Source organism: Arvicanthis niloticus, chromosome 6 (genome assembly GCF_011762505.2).
Source record: "Arvicanthis niloticus isolate mArvNil1 chromosome 6, mArvNil1.pat.X, whole genome shotgun sequence".
In the NCBI taxonomy this organism is placed as follows: Eukaryota; Metazoa; Chordata; class Mammalia; order Rodentia; family Muridae; genus Arvicanthis; species Arvicanthis niloticus.
The window spans coordinates 61641988-61664440 of record NC_047663.1 but is presented as its reverse complement, the minus strand read 5'-3'; the positions used below and the strand labels follow the sequence as shown (position 1 = coordinate 61664440).

At 49.9% G+C, this 22453-nt stretch overlaps 1 protein-coding gene across 1 annotated transcript; it reads right to left on the bottom strand.

The window, feature by feature from the left end:
• Positions 1 to 777: 777 nt before the first annotated feature.
• Flcn (folliculin) lies at positions 778 to 20754 on the bottom strand. Its single transcript, XM_034506549.2, has 13 exons — positions 20439 to 20754; positions 17052 to 17164; positions 13736 to 14006; positions 12797 to 12943; positions 11523 to 11744; positions 10409 to 10569; positions 8999 to 9090; positions 7303 to 7493; positions 4559 to 4672; positions 3925 to 4048; positions 3055 to 3186; positions 2865 to 2970; positions 778 to 1828 (listed from the first exon to the last, which is right to left on the bottom strand). The coding sequence occupies exons 3-13, from the start codon at positions 13982 to 13984 to the stop codon at positions 1627 to 1629; spliced, it is 1740 nt and encodes a 579-aa protein (XP_034362440.1). The 5' UTR covers positions 13985 to 14006; positions 17052 to 17164; positions 20439 to 20754; the 3' UTR covers positions 778 to 1626.
• Between the last annotated feature and the right edge of the window lie 1699 nt (positions 20755 to 22453).

The following is a 22453-nucleotide window of genomic DNA, read 5'->3' as shown; positions in this document are numbered from 1 at the left end:
ATGTCCAAAGCTGCTAAGTTCTGCTGCTTGCTGGGGCTGGAACATGGCCCCCTGGTTCTATGACATTATCACCAGTTTTCTGTTTTCCAACTTCTTCACTGCCAACTTCCAACTTCTTGGAAAGTTGCCACTTTCCAACTTCTTGGCTGTTCTGGAACTTGCTCCATAGACTGACTTTGAACTCAGAAACAGTCTCTCGGCCACATATTAAAGTTCTTCTCCACTGAAACCTCTAGGGCCAGCAGGCCTACACAGTTCAAATCACCCTCAGCACCATTGTCTTCCATATTCCTACTAGGATGGCCCATTAAACCCCACTTAAAACATTCCATGGCTTTCCAAATCCAAAGTCCCAAAATTCACATTCTTCCAAACAAAAGCATGGTCAGACCTATAACAGCAATACCCCAGTCCCTGGTACCAACTTCTTAGTTAGGGTTTATTGCTGTGAACAGACACCGTGACCAAGGCAACTCTCATAAGGATAACATTTAATTGGGGCTGGCTTACAGGTTCAGAGATTCAGTCCATTATCATCACGGTGGGAGCATGATGGCATCCAGGCAGGCATGGTGCAGGTGAAGGAAGAGTTCTACATCATCATCTGAAGGCTGCTAGCAGAATACTTGCTTCCAGGCAGCTAGGAGGAGGTATTAAAGCCCACTCCCACAGTGACACACCTACTCCAACAGGGTCACACCTTCTAATAGTGACACTACCTGGGCAAAGCATATACAAACCATCATAGTATCTAAGATAAAAACATGTAGTCAGTGGTTTACAAAAATACAGATTTATTGTGTTTCAACATTCTTGCAACTGTACAGAGACCAAGACACATAGTCTTCATGTTAAATATAAACAAACACCAAAAATATTATAAAAACAAATTGGGAAAGCTTTCAGGAAATCTTTCCAAGCTGCATCCTTATTAAACTGCAATGATGAGAGGTGGTCTGTCTTAACACCGTCACAGTCTGTAGTCGCTGGCTAACGCTACACCAGCAACAGAGAAGAACACAATGTAATGTTCTGATGGTTCAGTTCTGTAATCCCAGCACTTGGGAAGCTGAAGCAGGAGGATTGCTACAAGTCTGGAAGTAGCATAGGCCACACTGTGAGTTCTAAACTGGGATAAGATACAGAATAAGACCCTGACTCAAAAACTAAAATTAAAAAAACAAAAACAAACAAAACAGCCATGGTTTTGATGTATCCACAAGCTGGCAAGCTGAACAGAGGCCACGGGTGTGCACATGACCTGAGAAGTCATCAACCAAAGACAAACGATCCAGGATGCTTGCTGTCTTCCATGGTGGGAAGGTGTTGTCCTAACCCCCACGAGGACACCCTGCAACAACAAAGCCTCAGAGGCAGGCTGATCGACCCTCTCAGTTCCCAGCCTTTGTCCTCAAAAGGCACAGAGCACATCTCACCAGTTCCTGACAGGACAGTTTGATGCAGGGGGACCACTGTCTCTGTGTCCCCCACATTTCAACATGGGTTGAGAGAGCCTCAGAAGGAGGGCAAAGCCTAGCCCATAAGTCTTCACTCCTCAAATAGGGACTCACCCCAGCAGTCAGAAACCCAAGGGCAGCCTTTCCCACAGAGCAGGTGTTCTCGGAGTCAGTTCCGAGCCTCTGCTGCTGTGGGGCTTCGGACTGTGGACATGAGATGGGATTTGTAGGTTTTGCTCAGACCCGTCATCCAGAACTTCAGAAGCTTAACGTTGTCCTCCTCTGATGCGCCCAAGACGCTCAGAAGCTTCTGTGTGTCCTCCTTGGGGCGACTGTCCACCTTAGTGAATTTAAACAGGACTTTCACTTTGCTGTGGAAAACAAAGACAGACACTGAGAGCCACAGCTTAATCAAGCTCTCCTCATGCGGCCCAACTTCCAGGCCAGGGAGAGGAGCTCGGCAGGTCCCACTGGAGCTGCGGTATGCCGAGCTCAGCAGGCGGCTCACCCCAAGTAAGGCTAGGTCACCACTGTGGCTAAAGAAAACAGCTGTGCTGCAGTCTCAGCTGCTCAGGATTCCTTGAACCCAGGGACGTTCAAAGCCTGCCTGGCTAAGATGGGGGGGCGGGGGAGGGGTGATCCCTCTCAAAAAAGAAGAAATTTATGAAGAAATACTATTCCTGAGTTTTCACTATTTATCTGAAGATGCTCAATTAATTTGATAAAATATTGCCAAGACTCAAGGCATAAGGCACCAAGTGACCTAACTTTTATAAGCTGTAAGGGCGCCTGCCCAGCTGCACCTGACTGAGCCTGTGCCTAGGTCGGCTGGCCACCTAGCACCCTCCACCCCTACAAAACCAAAAGGGAATTAAGGAATAAGGAAACAGCTCTTGCTCAGAACCTCTTTCACACACCAGCATCAAATCTCAGGAGCTGCAACCTCTTCCTAGGACACAGGGTCCAGGGCAGGAGACACTGGATCACTTCCCAAGGCCGCAAGCTCCTAAGGAGCAGGGCTGGTGTCTGAACCCTATTCTTAACTCCACTCTCATGGGCTCCCGCAGGCCACAGCCTAGGGTTTCTCTGGGCAGTCCTGGCTGTCCTGGAACTCACTAACTCACATTCTCTCCTACCCCCCCCCCCCCCCCCCCCCGTAGACCAAGCTGGCTTCAAACTCAGATATCCACATGCTTCTGCCTCCTGAGTTCTGGGATTAAAGGTTTGTGTCACTACCACCTGATGCCTGGCCTCTTTTAACATGCACATTCTACTTTTTGACATGAAAGCCCCCTGCTCCACCCCTTGGCATCCCCACCCTTAACCCCACCCACCCTCCTACCTACCCCTTCCCCGAACCCCCCTCCACACAGCTGGAGAACCTGTCAAGGCAAGGCTGGGGCTTACTTCATCCACTCCTCCTTGAGACAGATGAGGCACTGATCCACCACATCCACAGACAGGTTCTGGTTGGTCAGAGCTGCTTCAATCTTATTCAGGATAGTGGGCCCAACTGGGGATACAAACACTGGGTGAGGCAGAGGCCCTGGTGACACCCCTCCCCGCCCTGATGAATGGAGACAGCAGTGTCACCCACCTCTGTCTGCAGCCACAGGGCTACCACTGGTCACCACAAACTCATACTTGCTGAGGGACTGGTCGTCCTCACATCCAGAAAGGTGGAGGTTTGAGCGAGTGGCTGTGTGTACCTCCACAACAACTACGAACTCTGTAGAAACAAAACACATGCTAGCTTGTAAAGTGTCCCTTGACCCCACTGTAAGCCCTCCCTCCCCCCAGGCTTAAACATCAGGGACAGGCCTCCTGTGAGCAAAGGGGCTTAATGCCTTTTTCCACGTAATTCATTAATTGAGTTAAAGGGTAATTCTTGCCTGAGTTAAACTAGAACATAAATTACGTATGTAAACTCATTCTAAGCAGCCCTCTGGGAATGGTCTCACTATTACACTAGCCTGTAGATCGGTGGTTCTTAACCTGGGGGTTGTGACCCTCTTGGGGTTGAATAACCTTTTCACAGGGGTCTCCTAAGACCACTGGAAAACACAGATACTTATATTACAATTCATAACAGTAGCAAAATTACAGTTGTGCAGTAACAACAAAAGTAATTTAATGGTTGGGGGGGTCACTGCAACATGAGAGTCACAGCATCAGTGAGCCTGAGAACCAATGCCGCAGATGCAAACTGCCTTGAGGGTTCGGGGCCACACAGACACACAGCTGGTGTTGTGGGAACCTTACAGTCAAGCATCTCTGCACAGACTAGTCCTACTGCAAACAGAGGGCATGGCTCCAGGGGCTCGGGACAACCCCAGGACGTCCTAGCTGGAGCTGCAGAGTACTGTCTTGCCTTAATATCTGTGACTTGGATCCAGGTGCACCCCTGTGCTGGATACAGGAGCCTGTCAGAGCAGCAGGCAGTATGTGTCTCACAGAGGGTACTTACCCGAGGCCAGAACATGAGCAGGAATAGGCACGGGAGGGCTGAGCCCTAGGAAGTTGCAGCGATAAGCCTCCTCATACTGGCTGCTGTAAGGGATGATTCGGACACAGCCTACAGGCAGCATGGTCTGTGGACAACAAGGCTGCTCAGAATCCAGCACAAATACACCCTCTGCAGCTGGTCCACAGCCTCCCTCCTCAGTGTGTCCATGGTCTCTCAGCCCATATGTCATCTCCCACCCAGATGAGCCCAATTCTGGTCCTGGGGGGCAGTCATAGATCAATGCTGACATGTGAGGCCTCTTCCGGGCTCCTTGCCCACTGAGATGCTCACTGCATAGAGAGGCACTTGTGTGTTCTGGCAGCTGGCAGACATGCTGAGGTGCTCGTGGTGACACCTCCACCCCAACTTAACAAGAGCCCCGCAGCATCAGCAAGCACCAGTTCTTGCCCAGATAACTTCTCAGAAGAATTTCAGATTGAGGAAGGGGAGACAGTGTAGCTGTCAACAGTGACAATGCAGACTCCTTCCACGGGAGCACCAAGGCAAAGAAAACCAATTCTGAGGCTCTGCACTGGTGGCACCCCTAAACAATCTGCCCCAAGTTACACAACAGCACACAGGGGACGGTTCTCACCCGGAGGACTTCAAATGCGGAATGGACCAGATTCACATCTCTGCTTTTCCAGATCACCTGATTTCCCATGAGGACGTGCCAGGCCAACATACGGAACGATGGTGCTCCCAAGACCTGAAATATAGCACATAGTTCTTTAGGCTTATTATAGAGCTAATGTAGCCTCACATACTCAGAGACTACAATCTCTTTACAGTAAAGAAGATGACAGTCAGGAAAGGGAAAGTTAATTCTCTTTCTAGGGATACTGGTGACCTGCTAGAGGCTGACAGGGGGCAGATTCCAAAGGTATTAAATTTTTAATATACCTCCCCACACACTATGAGAAGTATGAAGCAAGCCAGGCGAGCAGTGGTGGTGCACACCTTTAATTCCAGCACTGGGGAGGCAGAGGCAGGCAGATCTCTGTGAGTTGGAGGTTAGCCTGGTGAATAACTTTTGCAACCCTCGCCCTCTCTAACACGCTGTCAAGCTGGAGAGCCTGGAAGTGAACGTCACACTGGCTCATCACACCAGCACCCGGAGGAAAGAGAGCTCTGCTTCCACCACCAGGAGGTACCCACATCCTGGCACCTGCCCAAGCCAGCTGCAATGGCCTTCTTTATGACAGTTCCTCAGATGCTGAGGCCATCAGGAGATCAGGCCTGCTCTTTGTTTGTGGTATCTTTGCTTTTAATCCAAACAGCCTCCCCCGCCCCCAAACTCCCGCCTGTCAGTAATTCCTGCAACACTGACGGTCAGGAGGTAACCTGTTGTTTCTTGAGGCAAAACATGAGGTTGAAACTAACCAAAACTAACAGAAACAGAGGCTACAATATGTACTTTACAAAACCCAATGCTAGCCAGGCAGTGGTGGTGCACGCCTTTAATCCCAGCACTTGGGAGGCAAAGGCAGGTGGATTTCTGAGTTCGAGGCCAGCCTGCTCTACATAGTGAGTTCCAGGACAGTCAGGGCTACACAGAGAAACCCTGTCTCGAAAAACAAAAAACAAAAACAAAACCCAATGCTGCAGAGCACCCCATCTGTAGCTGGAATGCAATCCTGCTACTGTTAACCTCAGAAGAATTCACAAAGCCAGCACAGCTCCTGGAGAACAAACGTCTCCCAAGCTGAAACCCTAGGGCTCAATCCATTTGCCTGGGGTCAAACTTAGGTCTTTATGGTTGCTAGCACCTTTACCCTGGGGGTCATCCCACTAGACTCCCCAGTCTCCAAAACAGAAATAATTCCTAGCTGGTCAAACTAATACTCATTGAAAAAAAAATAAGATGAGAGAGACGACACAGCAGATTGGGAGAGAAATTTTCCATGTGAGGTGGGTGTCCAGACAGAACCCACATAAAGTAGGAAGGAGAGATGCCACAGAAATGGCCCACTGTGGCATGTGTACCTCCACACACAGTGATAACAGCAAATAAAATTTAAAAATTCTAGGTTAAAAAAAAAAAAAGAAATATAGTACAAAAAGTAAACCTGGGGCTGGAGAGATGGCTCAGTGGTTAAGAGCACTGACTGCTCTTCCAGAGGTCCTGAGTTCAATTCTTAGCAACCACATGGTGGCTCACAACCATCTGTAATGAGATCTGGTGCCCTCTTCTGGCATGCAGGTATACATGCAGGCAGAATGCTATAGACATAATAAATAAATAAATAAATAAATAAATAAATAAATAAATAAAATGAATGAAAGAGAGAAAGAAGGAAAGAAGGAAAGAAGGAAGGAAGGAAGGAAGGAAGGAAAGAAAGAAAGGAAGGAAGGAAGGAAGGAAGGAAGGAAGAAAGGAAGAAAGAAAGAAGCAGATGCTTGTCTGCTTAAAAAAAAAAGTAAACCTGGCATGCTTGCACATGCCTATAATCCCAGCACTTGGTAAGCTATATAGTGAGGTCAAAGCCCACCTTGAGACCCTATCCCAAAGAGAGAAGAGGGGACAGTGTGCCTTCACCTGGAGCAGCCCTCGCTTCTCATCTGACCCCATAAAGCATGTTCAATCTCATGACTTTTTCTATCTCTGCGAGGCTTGTGGACATACCTCCTGCTTCATGTCACCTGCTCACTCTGAGGCGCCAAGTAATACTCCACCATCTACACACACCAATAACAGCTAAGGTCTGCATGTGGATCATTCCCAGTTTATTACAGGACTGACCATTGCTTTAAGGTCTAGCCTGTACACTACACAGGCAATAGTGCTTTTTTGACACCTGCAGGAGGTTCCAGGCTGACATGGTTTGAGAACCTCAGGGACTTTCCAGACAGATGCTGGGCTGGACAGACAGCTCAGCTTCAAAGTACGAGGACTTGAGTTTATACTCCAATGCTCATGGCACATACTTGCCATCCTACAGTCACAGAGGCTTGGGAGGCAGATCCCTGGGGCACACAAGTAGGCAAATAGCATACTGGACAAGTCCCATGCCAGTGAGGGACACTGTCTCAAAATATAATATCAATAGCACCCAGAAGGATGACACCCTGGTCTGTCTCTACATACATGTGCATATACGAACATGCACACATGCATGTGAATGCACGCAAACAAACCAGATGCCTAGTCTGTCACTAAAAGAATGCTGCTCCCGCAAAGACAGGCTGATATCCTCTGTGCCCTCAGCCATATACCCACTCAGAAGTTTCCAGTGTGTCCCCTGCTCATGGATGTGGAAGAAGATCAGACATGGAGAACTGGTACCCTGCAGAGTAGCCTGGGCTCTTCTCAGTTTGGACCATGACCCCTCTGCTTACCTGTCGCATATGTCGAAGGGACTTGAAGACGGAAAGCTTTGGGGGCTGCCAGCTCCCACAGGCTGAGAGAAAGGATGAGTCTGCTGGGCAACTCGTCAGTTCCCGCCCCTCAGCACCCTCTGGCATAACAGGGGCTTTTTCCTCCTCTTCAGCCTCTGAATTGTCCCAACTTTCTGATTCTTCCTCTAAGTCTACAGGACAGACAAACAGGACAGGTATGGAGTGAGCATCCCCTTAGATGCTACAGTTTGGTTCTGTGGCCGTTTCTGCCTCCGGGTATCTACAGCTATAACACCAATTCCTATCACATCCCGGAGAGGTCCGAAGACTACGTGCTACTGACTAGGCATCTGGAGTGAAGGAAGGAAGACTTGGGCAGAAGAGACATCTTAGAAGCTCGACAATGCAGTGCAGGCAACATGAGCTTATCAGCACTGCTTGGCCAGGGCCAGCCTTGTGCGCCACACACCATGTCACCCCGTCTCCCTCTACCCAGACAGGACACACATGTTTTACTTCCACTAGTCCTCATGGCAGAGCTTCACAATAACATCTCTGCTGCATGTCACAATGAGAACCAGATGGCAGAGGCAGGATTTGAAGCCAGTTCTATCCCGACTTGAAAGCACTCAGATCCTTCATGACACAATCCAGTCTCAATACGACCGGTCTGCCCACACATCTCACTCTTCTTGCAGCGAACACAACCCACCAAGACATGACTTTGATCGTCTGCAGAACCTTTGTGTTTGTGAGCTGCACTATACTAAAACATTTCATGACTGGATCAGTCATGGATCTCTATGGATCACTCGATCCGTGGGGATAGGAAAGCAACTCTAAGGTTGACTTGACACACTTCTGAATGTGGCTGGCTCTTAAGACCTCACTCCAGAGTCTCTTCATTTCTGAGTACTTGTCAGAGCACAAACATGTGCAGAGTGAGTGCCGACTAGTGACAACCTGGAAAGAACTCCAGCTGCTTACAGTGGAGGAGCAGGTAGCGCCGTTAGTAACAAACTATGCACCATGTACTGTAAGTGACTGCTGCTTTTCCAACCTCTCAGCTGTGGAGGAGGGGAGAAGGGCGAATGAGGCAGGCCAGTGAACTCCAGAACTCTGAACTCAAAACAGTCACTATGGAAGCCGAGTCAGACCTGAGGGTTGCAATCCTGTATTGGGGCTATCCTAGGAAATCAGCCACACAGGAGTCTAAACCCAGGGTGCAGAGATTAAATCATGGTTGTAGGGATATTGTACAGTGATTTCCTCTGAACTGAAACATTCCCTCCAAGGTAAGGCTCATGAGATACAAGTCTCAGGAAGTTCCTGAAACTAACACGATTCACAAGGCTTCTCTTCAAGGTTACAGAAGCAAGAAACAATTGCTGAGGAGGAGACCAGCTGAGGTACCTAGAGGAAACTCTGGCAAGCAAAGCTGCCTGGAGACTGCCCAGGGTAGCTGCCTGCAGGGGACTCTCTAGGGATCCCCAACCTACTTGGGAATAGGCACCATCAAGGAAGACAAGTCAGAATCCTAACAATGTCACTAAGGTCATGGGCAGTGGTTGTCACAAAGGCTCATTATGCTCATTCATATCCAGACTCCCTTGTACCAGCTCCATTCACTGTGGCAGCCACAAGCCAGGGGCGCTGCTGCCACTACAGATGGCCCAGCAGAGATAAACAGACTTACCAGCAAGCTTCTCCATCTGCACCAGGGTGTCCTCTGTGGGTGCACCCTCTAAGAGCTTTTCTGTCAGCCTGCTACCACATGCCTTCAGGAGCCTAGAGAATAAATGCAATGTCAGTCATGAGGTATCCTGCCAATGGGAGAACTGAACCTGAGACTTAGTAAGCATTGGTTCAACCCTCATGGCTCAGAGAAAATGGCCTATACAAGCATACTCCAGGACTGCTACTCCAGGACTGCTTCCCAACAGCCCCCACCCCCAAACCCAGCATCCACCACTGAGGAAACAATCCTTAAGACGTGAGTTTGGTCCACTCTATTAAAGGGGATGAGAAAAATGGAGTATGGGAGGTTTGAAGGAACTATTGTTTTTAATTCCAATTCAGAAGTCACCTTTGAGACAAAAGGGAACCCTGAACCTAAGTAGCACACCAGACAACTCTTTAGTTCTGCTAAATGAGCTAAGATCCTCATGGCTATATAATAGGTGTAAAAACACAACCAAAAACATTCTAGACCATTCTCAAAGGAAGAAATTACAAATGACCAACAAGTATGTGAAAAGGTATTCAATGTCCTTAACTATCAGGGAACCACAAATTCAAACTACCTTGACATTCCATTTCACAACAGAATGCCCATCACTAGGAAAACCAAGGGCAGGGGCTAAAGAGACAGCTCAGTGGTTAACAGCACTTGCTGCTCTTACAGAAGACCCAGGGTCAGTTCCCAGCACACGCTCGGTGGACCCAACTCTTCTTTCCTGTCTTAGTGGAGAGGTTCCTCCAAATCCACACCCGATACACCACTCCCGGGCATTAGCTGACGGACTCCAGGCCCTCCACCACAGCAGAGGTCCCTAAACACTTGTTTACCGCTGCTCTATTCACAATGGCCAAGGAACAGAGCCAGCCTAGATGGGCATCGGCTGACAAATGTGGTCCGGATGAAAAAGCATTCTAGAAGGAGCAGTACATCCCTGCCTCACTCAGGGCTAAGGCTCTGCAGGTCCTGTATGCCTAGGCTACTCGGTTTAAGGAACAGGACCTCCCTGTTTGGAGCGCACCCGTACACCAGACCTTCATTCCAAACACCAGCTGACAGCTGCCCACCAGCAAAAACTCCCAGACCTGAACCCAAAGCACCAGCTACTGGCTCGGAAGAGGCCTGAGCCAGAAACCTTTTGTCATCTTCAGAGAGGAGACTCAGTGGTCTTCACACAGAAATGTTCGTTGTGTCAGTGCAAAATGAGTTCTACATCAAAGTGTTTCCATCCAGTGGGGAGACAGATGAGAGACCTCTCTGGGTTGGAGCAGACCCACAGAGGCACGAGGGCCAGCCCCACTGGGAGGCAGATGGGTGACTTTGGGTTGTTCTAATGGCTCGCAGGTGCCAGGACCCAGGATTCATTACCAGGCAAAGGAAGTGTGTAGACATGCCCACAGGTTGTCATCACTGGTCAAAGAGGTAAGGGAGCGGGCAGCGTTGCCATTCCTCTGGTGCAGGAAGGGCGTGAAGGCAGTGTTCATCCTTTGGGCACGCTGTGGACATCCAAATTGCTCTGCCTCAAACACCTGAATACAAAGGGTGGGGAAGAGGGCCTCTTCAGGGATGGCTACCACCGAGCCTTTCAGTTACCTCCCCACCTTCCCAGATTCTCACGCTCTGTTCTCTTGACTCAAAACAGTCCATGCTAGCAGTCTGGTTCTGCTGACCCAGAGAGTTCTGTGTATTCCTCTCTGCCCCTACATGGCTCCCCTGGCCGGCCTCCCCCGACAGGCTTATTCCACACACACAGCAGGTGATGGACACATGACTAACTGCTTATAGGAGAATCCTATGTCTTCCAGCCACATTCTAACATAGTGCGGCTGCGTCACCTATCAGGATGAAGGATAACCAGCATCCTCCTCTCCTGCCCAAGGACAGAGCAAGGACAAGGAACACGCCACTGAATCTAAGAGTCTGTGACCAAAGCATAGCCAGGCCTGCCTGCATGCCCTTCTGCAGCTGGAGGAGGTGCTGTAGGTAGGGGTCTAGACAAGACTAGCAGACAGTATGGGTCCTGAAGAGTATAAGAAGTAAATATATCAGGCGAGAAGCCAGAGGTTGAACATCATTTAGGACAACTGGGTGGCCGGGTGGAGGTGATGCTTGCCTTTCCTAGAGGCAGAGGCAGGTGGATTTCTGAATTCAAGGCCAGCCTGGTCTACAGACTGAGTTTCAGGACAGCCAGGGCTACACAGGGAAACCCTGTCTCAAAAAAGCGAAACAAAACAAAAGCAAAAAACAACAACAACAAAAAAAAAAAACAAAAACAAAAATCCAAGACAACAGGCTGAAGGAGCGCCAGAGTAGTGGGTAAGATGAAACCAGGAGGGTTACAGGCTGGTTGGGAGGGTCACCCTTCCCCACCACTGAGGCCGAGACTACAACTCAGGCCCGTAGCAGAGGCAGAGCCAAGACAACCACTGCTGGGCACTCAACGTGCACGCCAACAGGCCAGAGCCCCCGCTTCAAGCATCACCTTGAGGGCCTTGCCCTGGAGCTCACTGATGATCCCGCGGATCTTCCCCAGCAGGAAGGGCCACGAGTTGATGAGGTAGATTCGGTCCATCATGATGGCAATGATGCTGTACCAGCGCTGGAAGCCTCTGGCCAGGCTGTCTTTGATGAAGAAGGTGTGGCTGAACACAAAGCCATGTTGCTCATCACCAAAGAAGATGGGGCCTTCACGACCAGGGCATACCTTGGAGGGAGCCACAGTAACTTTAGGGAAAGTCCTGACTTTTACCTCAAGCCTGTTGGGCCCCTTTGGTGGTGCTAGGGTTAGGACTCAGGGCCTGGACAGAGCAGGCCAGTGTCCTATCACTGAGCCGCACCAAATGTTCCAACTTGATTTTGCCGGACAGACTGGAGTGCCAGCAGATGCAATGGCCACTACTGGGCCTGTAGAGTAATACAACACGCTCTTAAATTCTGGGGCCCATAGTGCACCCCATTTTTAGAGAGCCCTTTGGTCTTTCCCTCCTGACAAATTTGCTGAATGCATGGCTACTGTGCGCAGGACGTGTGGCTGCTGCTGAACATGCAGCAGGAGCTAGTATAGAGCAACACTGAGAACAAGAACATGGTGGCCAGGGATCCGTAAGGTGGAGACGGGGCAGTGAAGCACGGAAGCTGGACCATAGGTGCCTGTGTGACAGATCAATCCTGAAAGCTGAGAGCCGGGGCCCCACAGCAGGAGTGCAGGAGCAAATCACTCTTTGTTTGTTTGTTTTTAACCCTTTATTTTTTATTCTCGGCTTATGAGTGTTTGCTGGCATGTATGTCTGTGTCCCACATGCATGCAATGGCTATGGAGGCCAGAAGAAGGTGTCAGATCCCCTAGGAACTGGAGCTATAGACAGTTCTGAGCCAACACGTGGTTGCTGGGATTGAACTCGGGTCCTGTCAAGAGCAGCCAGTGCTCTTAACCACTGAGCCAGCCCTGCAGCCCATTGCATTCATCAGAAGGTTCTAAGCATTCCATCATGGTGACTCAGCCAATTGATACAATGTAAAGATGACGCTTCATGCAGCAAACTCCACAGCCTAGGAACTGTGGTATCTTAGAAACACGCTCATCAAGAATGCAGATGAAAAACCTAGTCTGTTGTTCAAACAAAGACTTACTCTTCAAGCTCTAACAACTGCAGCCATGTTCACACAGCCCTGATGAGTGAGCCCCTAGTGGTCTATGAACAGCAATGAACCTAGATTCCCATGCATTACCCACAGACAGTCTGACGCTGGCCTTACCTCACAGCTCAGGCTCCGGACACAGGCCTGGCGGACAATACTGAAGAGCTGTGGGTGGTTGGGGTGCTGGTGACTGACGTACTTAATAGAGGTCTCTTTATCGTGACTGATATAGCCTGGGTGCCCTACAGCAAGTGATCGGCAGCCCTGCACACAAAGGAGGACAAGAAATCTCTTGGCAAGAAGCAGGCAACACATCTACATACAGGAAACACAATTCCTTTTTACATTTTTTAAAAATCATTTTCTGGCTGGGCAGTGGTGGTGCATGCCTTTAATCCCAGCACTAGGGAGGCAGAAGCAGGTGAATCTCTGTGAGTTTAAGGCTAGCCTGGTCTATAGAGTGAAGTTCCAGGACAGCGTAGGCTACTCAGAAAACCCCGGTCTTGGAAAAAAAAAAAAAATCAAAACCAACAGAAAGAAAGAAAGAAAGAAAGAAAGAAAGAAAGAAAGAAAGAAAGAAAGAAAAGAAGAAAAGAAAAAGAAAGAAAGAAAGAAAGGAAAGAAGAAAAGAAGAAAGGAAAAAGAAAGAAAGAAAGAAAGAAAGAAAGAAAGAAAGAAAGAAAGGAAAGAAGAAAAGAAGAAAGGAAAAAGAAAGAAAGAAAGAAAGAGAGAAAGAAAGAAAGAAACTTACTTGCTTTTTCCCTATTTTTAATGGCTGTTGGAGAAAGCATTCTCTCTAGTTGGTAGAACTTCATTTAAGTATATATATTTGTGTGTGTGGTTTTTTTTTCAAGACAGGGGTTCTCTGTGTATCCCTGACTGTCCTAGAACTCTCTCTGTAGACTAGACTGACAGCTGTGCAGACTAGGTTAAAACGGCTCATGCTGGGGTGCTGAGAAAAATGTTCTCAGGACCTTCGGGGTCCCCCATGCTCCCACTACTACCCACCTCTCACAGAAAGACTAAAACCAGCTCATGGTCCCAAAGGACACTTGCCTCACACATGTCCGATTTCTTGGGCCCAGGGCTGCTGGACTCAGTGCTGGCACCCTCGGCTGGGCTGTGGGCACGAACCCGGCTGCTCATCTGGATGCCACCCTCTTCTTCCTCAGCCTGCTCAACCTGGCCAGGACTGTCCCCACTTCCAGCACCCTGGGGCAGGGGAGCGTGTAGAACTTCAGTGCAGAAGAGCGTGCGGGGGCCATGGAGCTCACAGAAGTGGCAGAGAGCGACAATGGCGTTCATGGTGCTGGAGAATGGCCAAGGCCTGTAAGGAGGAGAAGGTATCTGTGGGCCTGCCCCGTCCATGCCATGGATTCATGCCACGGGCTCTAACATACAGCGGTCACAAGGGGAGCTGATGGGCTTCTGCCTGGCAGAGGGATGCCCCCACCTGCCAGCACTGCTGGGCACCCACTGTGTAACAGTTGCTATATCAAGGGCAGGAAAGACACGGGGGGAGGGGGGGCAGATGGACAGATAGATGGATAGATGGGACAGGCATCAAGGAGGGTCAGCCTTCATTATCTCCCCGTACCTGTGACTGGGGTGCTTGGGGTCGGGGGGGGGGGCTCATCTACAGGGATAAGCATGTCCTTTCTGCATGGGGAGACTCAGAACACAGCACTGCAGCACATATAGAGGACTCTGAGAGGGGGTAGGACCAGAGGAGGGGTTGGCCACACAGGTCCCAGTGGAGCTGAATGGAGCAGAGCTCCCAGGCCAAGCAGGTGGGCGGAGCTGCCAGAGATGGGCAGGCCAGAGGGCAGAGGCTCATCTCATGAACAATTTGGCCAGAGCCAGACCCCTTTGTTTTAGAAATGGCAAGGCTTCCAGGGTTCTGATGAAGGCAAGAAAGCTCTGAAGGGTTCCGTTGAGAAGCAGAAGGTGCCAGATGACAGTCCCATTGCCCACTGAAGAATGATGGGGCACTGGGGGGGTGACGGTGACAGGCGGGGAGGTCAAACAGTCCCAGAGTTTCCAAAATGAGTTGGCAGACTCGGCTAGAGGGAGGAGAGAATGTGGATCACGAAAATGGAGATGGGGGAAACAAAGGAGGGGCAGGGTGGGGTGGGGCAGGGTGGGTGCTGGGGTGGGGAAGCCAGAGCCTCAGACAGGAACCATGTGGCTTCCATGGATCACAGGGCCCTCCAGGGCAGGTGACCAAAGAGCCACCTAAGCCATCCTGCTGGACCACGAGCACGTTAGTAAGAGGAAAACAGGTGTCACTCAGCCTTGAGAGTTAGGCAATCCTACAGCCTGCTGTATCTCTGACAGAATGAAGCCACGTACAAGCAGGACAAGCTCTGGCTAACCCACTGGACAGATCTGGGAGAGCTGGACCTGACCCTATCCAGGTGATCAGAGTTTGCTGGAGAAGGTGTCAGCTGGGAAAACGCCGGAGCTGAGGTGGATGATGGTGAGGGATGTGGGAATTCCTAACACCACCGAGCTGCCACACGCACAGAGAGTTAAATGCTATGAATTTTACCACAATATTTTAATAAGGCATAGGCAGGAATAGTGGCACACCCGTGACCCCAGCATGCCACTGAGGAAGAGGCCAGTGTAGTCTACAGAGCAAGTTCTGGGCTAGCCAGAGTAAGACCCTATCTAAAACAAAAAACAAACAAAACCACCCAAAACTGACCACCTGCAGAGTCACGGGAAGGTCACTGACTGGCAGTCACATGACTTCTAGAGAGAGGAAGGAGTGGGGACTAGTGCTCCAGTGGAAGGGGCAGGGGTCAACCTGAAAGGGCTGTGGTGTCTCGGAAGTCCACCTGACAGAATGATGCAAAATCAGCAGAACTTGGAGCCTCTGGAGAGAGGTGGAGGCCAGGAGGTAATTCACTCCTCTGTGTGTGGGGGGGCAGCTGTGGCAGGGTTAGGTGGCTGAGGGTCATTTGTTCCCTGCTTTACAGCTAACCAGAAAAGGTGTTAAAGATCAGAATGTCCCAGGGGTCCTAACAGCAGAAGAGACCACAGCAACAAAGGCAGAGGTGGGGACAGCCATAGCCAGCGTACCTCTCCCATGGACACTGGTAGACCATACTGGCCGGCTAGAGAAAGGTCTGGGATGAAGGGTTAGAGTGACCCTGTAGTCTTCACACCCATCATATCCACAGTCACATGTGATTTAAAAAAAAAAAAATCACCCAAGATTAAAAAAAAAACAAAACAAACAACAACAACCACAAAAAACCCTGCTCCTTAGGAGAATCCTACTCAAGGCAATGCGCAACTATTTAAGTCTCTCTATATAAGCAAGAGGACACTTTCTTCCTAGGTCCTCGTTCCCGGGAGAGCTGGGTATGAATACAACCACGGTGTGGCCCATCAGACAAGCGCAAAGTTGGAGCTCACCACTCACCACACAGGTAGTGAGTGACAGACAGCTGTGCCTTGGTCATCTCTATCCTTTGAGATGGCACTGTATCTCTAGTGTCTCTGCAGTCAACTCCCTGAGCTGATAGGCCGCCAAGCACCAGTCCTCCTTGGTTGGAATAGGGTTAACAGCAGCAGCTAAAAACAACTGATAAGGCGGGAGTCTGAGAACTTGGGGAGACACTTGCCCGTGGGGATTCTGTCTGCAGCATGAGACAGAAGAACATGCTGCAGACCTTTGTCCAGCTCGTCCTTTCTGAGTACTCGGCCTCATGTGCCTGTCCTTACAAACTAGCTCACGCAGACTGACACCCCTCATACTACCAGCTCCTGCTCTGTCACTTGTCCTAGGCTTTGGGACCTACATTGTGTGTGTTTTCCCTTCACGAATGCTAAGCCCCTCTTGGTGGAGACTTTGTCTAGTTAAATAAATCCCTTCTGTGCCCATTGAAGTTCCCAACACACAGAAGGCACTAAATGACCTGCTCATAGAGATGACCACTGTAATCAGAGAAACTGCAGGTAGCCAAGGAGGCTCAGACACGACCACAATCAAAACAGAGCCTATGAACTCAAGGGCCCAAAGGGGATTCAAGGGGCTCACTACAGCAAGGTCAAGGGTCACTATGGTTTAAGGATCCACTGCAGCTGGACATGGTGGCACACATCTGGAATGAATACACCACAAGATGCCAGCAGGAGAATTGCTTTAGCCACATGGAATGTTCCAGGCCAGCCGGGGCTACAAGAAACATGAGACAGTCTCAAACAGAAAAAGAGTCCACTGTGGAGGAGGAGATGAAGCAAGCAACAACAGGATAAAGAGGCTGGGGAAATAAGAGAAACAAGCATCCTTTCAGCAAAGCATGCATGTGAAAGCAGCCCTCGGCTGGATTTCACCAACGTGTGGAGCGTCAGTACCAACCTTCCAGTTAACAGATCACAGCTGCACCATCCTGCCTACACCAGAACATGTACAAGGCCGGCCGGACGAGTCAGGTATTCGAACTGCACTCAAATTCAAAGACTTGAGGTTGTCTAGAGAAAAAAAGAAAAAAAGAAAAAAAAATCAGACCCAATTCTGACAACTGAAGCATGGACAAACATCTGAAGTAACTTCAAATCAAGGCACTGTCAGGAGGAGCTGGAGATTTATCTGCTGTTGTGCTTTGGATCTCCAAAAAAAAAAAAAAAAAAAATTGTTAGCCAGGTGTGGTAGTGTATACCTTCTTTGATCCCAGTGCTCGGGAGGCAGAGGCAGGGAATCTCTGTGAGTTTGGGGCCAGCCTGGTCTACAGAGTGAGTTCCAGGAAACCAGGGCTACACAGAGAAACCCTGTCTCAAAACACAAGAACGAACAAAAAGACTGTTGGTTAGCACGCGTGTGGTGAAGAGATGCACGCACATGCATCCTAGGGCATGCGCGTGCAAGTCAGCAGTCAGCCTGCAGGTTACACCTGCCTTTCACCTTGCTCCGGGTCTTCTTTCTGCCACACTGTGTACCGAGGCTAAGCGCCTGCACAAGAGCTTCCCCACTATTTCCTGTCTCTGCCTCTCCTCACTACGGGAGTGCTGGGTCTTTACCCGGTTCCCGGGCTGGGACTCAGGCTGTCAGGTTTGTGTGGCAAGCACTTTTGCCAGCTGGGCCATCCCTCCGGCCATGCTTTGGATTGCATCTATCGTCCCCCCACCCACCGCCCACAGGGGAAATCATGTATGTATTCAAGGCTTGATCCCCAGCTGATGGTGCTGTTAGGGGTAATGGTGCCTTTTAAAGATGAACGGAAAGAAGTTAGGTCACTGTGTCGTGCCCTTGAAGGGATCACCGGAACTCTGACTGGTCCTGTTTCTCAGCTACCACAAGGTATGAAGTCTTACCCCACCATGTACCCCTCACCCTATCATGCCACCACCCACCATGTACCCCTCACCCTATCATGCCACCAACCACCATGTACCCCTCACCCTATCATGCCACCACCCACCATGTACCCCTCACCCTATCATGCCACCACCCACCATGTACCCCTCACCCTATCATGCCACCACCCACCATGTACCCCTCACCCTATCATGCCACCACCCACCATGTACCCCTCACCCTATCATGCCACCACCCACCATGTACCCCTCACCCTATCATGCCACCACCCACCATGTACCCCTCACCCTATCATGCCACCACCCACCATGTACCCCTCACCCTATCATGCCACCACCCACCATGTACCCCTCACCCTATCATGCCACCACCCACCATGTACCCCTCACCCTATCATGCCACCACCCACCATGTACCCCTCACCCTATCATGCCACCACAGGCTCTCAAAAGAAAACCATAAAGCAAAATCAATTCCTCTTCCTTTTAAGTGGATCATCTCAGGTTGTTGTTTTGTTGTGGTGGTTTTGTTTTTCATGACAGAAAGCTAACAAACACACTCGGTGTTCTGACCGGCGTGGGGCCTCAATCCCCCATCCCACAGTGGCTGAGTTGAGAGTGTAGCTGAAGCTTTAGGATCTTACTAGATAGCCTTTGCTGGCCTGGAACTCACTATTTAGACCAGGTTAGCCTTGAATTCACAGAAATCTGCCTGCCTCTGCTTCGTGGGTATTGAGGTTAAAAGCATGCACCATCATGCCCAGCTTTAAAAATAAATGTAAAAAAATGTTTTGAACACTTCATTTATTTATTTATTTATTTATTTATTTTGCTGCATGAATGCCTGTGTACTATGTACATGCATTTCCCATGGAGACTGTAAGAAGGCATCAGATCTCCTGAGACTGGAGCTATAGGAGGTGGTTGTTGTGAGCATCCATACGGGTGCTGGGTATCAAACCAGGGTCCTCTGGAAGAGCAGCCAGTGCTCGTAACCACTGAGTAATGTCTCCAACCCCAAACATTTTTTTAAATTTGAAATTTCCATCTTTCCAACAGCTGGCTATAACGAGACTGTTTTGGTAACGCATACACCATGCCAGTGTAACCCCTCAGACCACACCCCTCGAGTCTCTCTTCCAGTTTTTCAACTGTCATAAAGCATCAGGATCACACAGGATGTGACTAATATTAGTTTTGATAAAAAAAAAATTTGTCCAACAAGAGTTTTGAAAATTCACATTACTCTTCCCTCAGCACAGGGAGTCACTGGAAGGCAGTAACAGAACCGCAGATGGCACTCAGTGCCGGAGCCACAGAGAAACCCACTACCTGAGTTTCTAACCCTTACCAGCCGGTGACACCAACTGTCACCTCTGGAAATCCTCCTGGGCACTGAGGAACAGGCTTCTCACACTGTACTATATACCGACAGGAGAGCCCAGTTCTTCAGCTACTCTCCAATTCCAATGTCTACACATTCTTATTGAGCTGCCTTCTGTGAATATGCCTAACCCCGGTTCCTAGTAACTTCTCGAAGCTGAAGACAGTCTCCTCACCATCATATTTACATTCTTTGAGAGGCAGGCTGTGTGCATGTACACAGCTTGCTCACACTGTCTAAACCCACAAACAAGACCCACACCATCCTTCCTTGGTGTGCCCTGGTTTTACCTCATCTCTATTTCTTGTCTTCTCACAGCACCAGGCGACTCAGAGTGCCTTCCTTGTAGGCAGGCAAACAAGGGGTTACAAGGATATCCACCGAAGTCAGCAGGAGCGTTACTGTCTCCCACTGGAAACTCACTGCTCCCCACTGCCACACTCACTAGTACAGAGTGGCTAAGAAATTCAGCAGGGAACTTTATCTGCGACTTAGAACCACTCCCCACTCGACTACCGCCAACTTCTGCAGGACTTCCTTTAGAGAGCGCCCAGTCACTTGACACTAGCAGAGCAAACAGTGTCACGTGCCATGACCTCTCTACTGCTTAAAGACAATTATGATAACCCTGCACTGCCAGCAGTAGTCTGGCTGTAGCCTTTCTCTCTACAGGGCACCATGGGTGGTGCCAGGCTTCCCCATCCCCGAGAAATGGAAAGTCACCCTATACTAGCAGTTATAAGTCCTCCTAGCCCCCCACTGTTCAGGGCTACTGTGAGCCACTGGCTAATCCCAGGGCTAAACATTCCTTCCAGCGCATGAGAACGAGTTATCCTGCTAGAATGGAGAGAAATGAGGCGTCCTGCCTGCTCTATCCTCTGATGGCCATCCTGCTGGAAAACGGAGGTGGACTGGCAGGACGCCATCCCCAGCAGTGTTCAGTCAAACTAAAGCAATTACCCCGACCAGGGGGTGGAACCTGTCACCTCCCTCTCCCAGGTGTTTACCATCCCCGCTTTCCATTCAGCCCTATGGCCCAACACCAACCCAGTTGGGGCGCTCGCCGCCGTCTCCCGGATGCTGAGCTGGAACCCGCTCGCAACTGTCCTGAAGCTGTCGCCACCGCTCAGCCCCTCGCCAAGTGCTAGCCCGTTCCGCAGGCCCTTGCACCGAGCCTAGCGCGTGACCCAGCCGGACCCAACCATCCGCAGGCCAGCGGAGGGCAGTCAACGCCACCGATTAGCCCGAGCGAGCCGTGCCGCTTCCCCAACAGGCGACTAGGATGCGCCGAGCCTCGCTGTGTCACGTTAGCTCCTCCAGGCCAAGAATCCGAGCCCCTGGGCCACACGCGCCCCTCCGCACCGCTTGTCGCCCCGCGGAGAAGCATAGATGGTTCCGGCCACTGAGAGAAGCCATTCTGCAGGGGTGACGTAAAAATTAACATTTCAAAAGAGTCAGAGAGAATTAGTCAGCCCATGTCCTCGTCCCTACAGAAGAGGAAAGATAACTGGAAAATTTCCCCTGGGCTCTCTGAGTTCTTGTGGCTCCAATCCCTGCCTGTTAAATTGCCGATCAGAGACACCGTCTCCCCTTCGTGAGAAGTGGAAGGTGCGGACAGGTCCTGGGAGGGAGGAGGGTGTACAGAGCGAAGTAGGACTGCGCATGTGCGCGGTTCAGTCTTGCCCTGAGCCAGTCCTATGTTTGCAAACTAGCTTTCAAAACAGTTCATGGATTGTGGGTTTGTTTGTTTTCTCCAGGCCCTGGGTTTGGGTCCCAGCTTAGGGGTGAGGGATGAAATACTGTTTAACTACCTAAAAAATGAATTTTAAAGCTATTAGTGCATACCATGGACCCTTGAAGACATGAGAATAGAGCTCTGGGTTTGACCCTGTAGCTAATGCAGCCAGCTGTATGCAGCAGCCAGTCTCTGCGGTGCACACTAAGCTGGTGGTCCAGGAGGATGCCCAGAATGTGGTTATCAGGAAGTGGGTGAGCTTCAGATAAATAGAAGTAGTCTGTTTTTCAAATCACAGGGATCTGATTTCTTTATACTTCGGCTTTCATGTCTTGTTGGAGAGGGAGCAGGAGAATAAAATGAAAAAAAAATTGCAAACTTGTGTTTTGTAACTTTGTTTACTGCCGGGTGGAGTTACAGTGTTAGGTGTTGTCTTTTGTGTGTTTATTTTTACCAATCTGATTATTCCTGATACCGTGAGTCAGCAATGAAGACCATCTCCTGTCTTCAACAAGATTCTTCCCCACCCTCCTCCAAGAATAGAGCAAGCACACAGCAGAATAAAAAAGCAGATACGTGTCAACTAGGGGTTAACAAACAGGATAAAATAGCTCTAAACAGACTGCCACTCAGGATATAAGTGAAACTAGTTGGAACTCCCCATAGCAGTGGGATGTTATGAAGAACCAGGTCAGTGCTGACTGTGGCTCTGAGAACCGTTATCCGGAGAGCAATCAGAGGATTTGGGCAGCTAACCCAAAGCAGGCATTCCAGAGTGAGTCTGGGGGTCATTGGGGGGACAGCAGGAATGTGCATTTCCCTACAGGCTCCCCCAGGTCTCCAGGGCTGAGGCAGCTATCAGGATTCCTTTCTGCAGTCATTGAGAAGTCTTGGAGGCTGGGGTGGGAATAAGCCCCTTTGCCTGCACCCACTGATGCAGTCCCAGAAGCTAGCTGAAGCAAGCGCTTCACAGAAGCCTCAGGCACAGGAGACTTCCCAACTCAAAAGGAGCTTGTCTTCAGAGACAGGCTGGCCGATTAGAATGTCAGCACCAGTGGACAGACTGGAATGTTGCAGACCCCAAAACTAGTTTTGCCTTATCTTGAGTTAGTTCTAGCTAGCCCTCTGGAGCAGCCATTCCTTGCCTACCTCCATGTCAGAACAAATAGATAAAAACCTTGTGGAGTGTATTAACTCACCAACTCAAAAGTTCATCCAGCATCTTGGGCCTTCAGGAAAGCTCCCCCATCTAGTTATACCTGCCTAAGGTACCCACCAATGGTTTTTTGTTTTTGTTTGTTTGTTTGTTTTTGTTTTTGGAGACAGG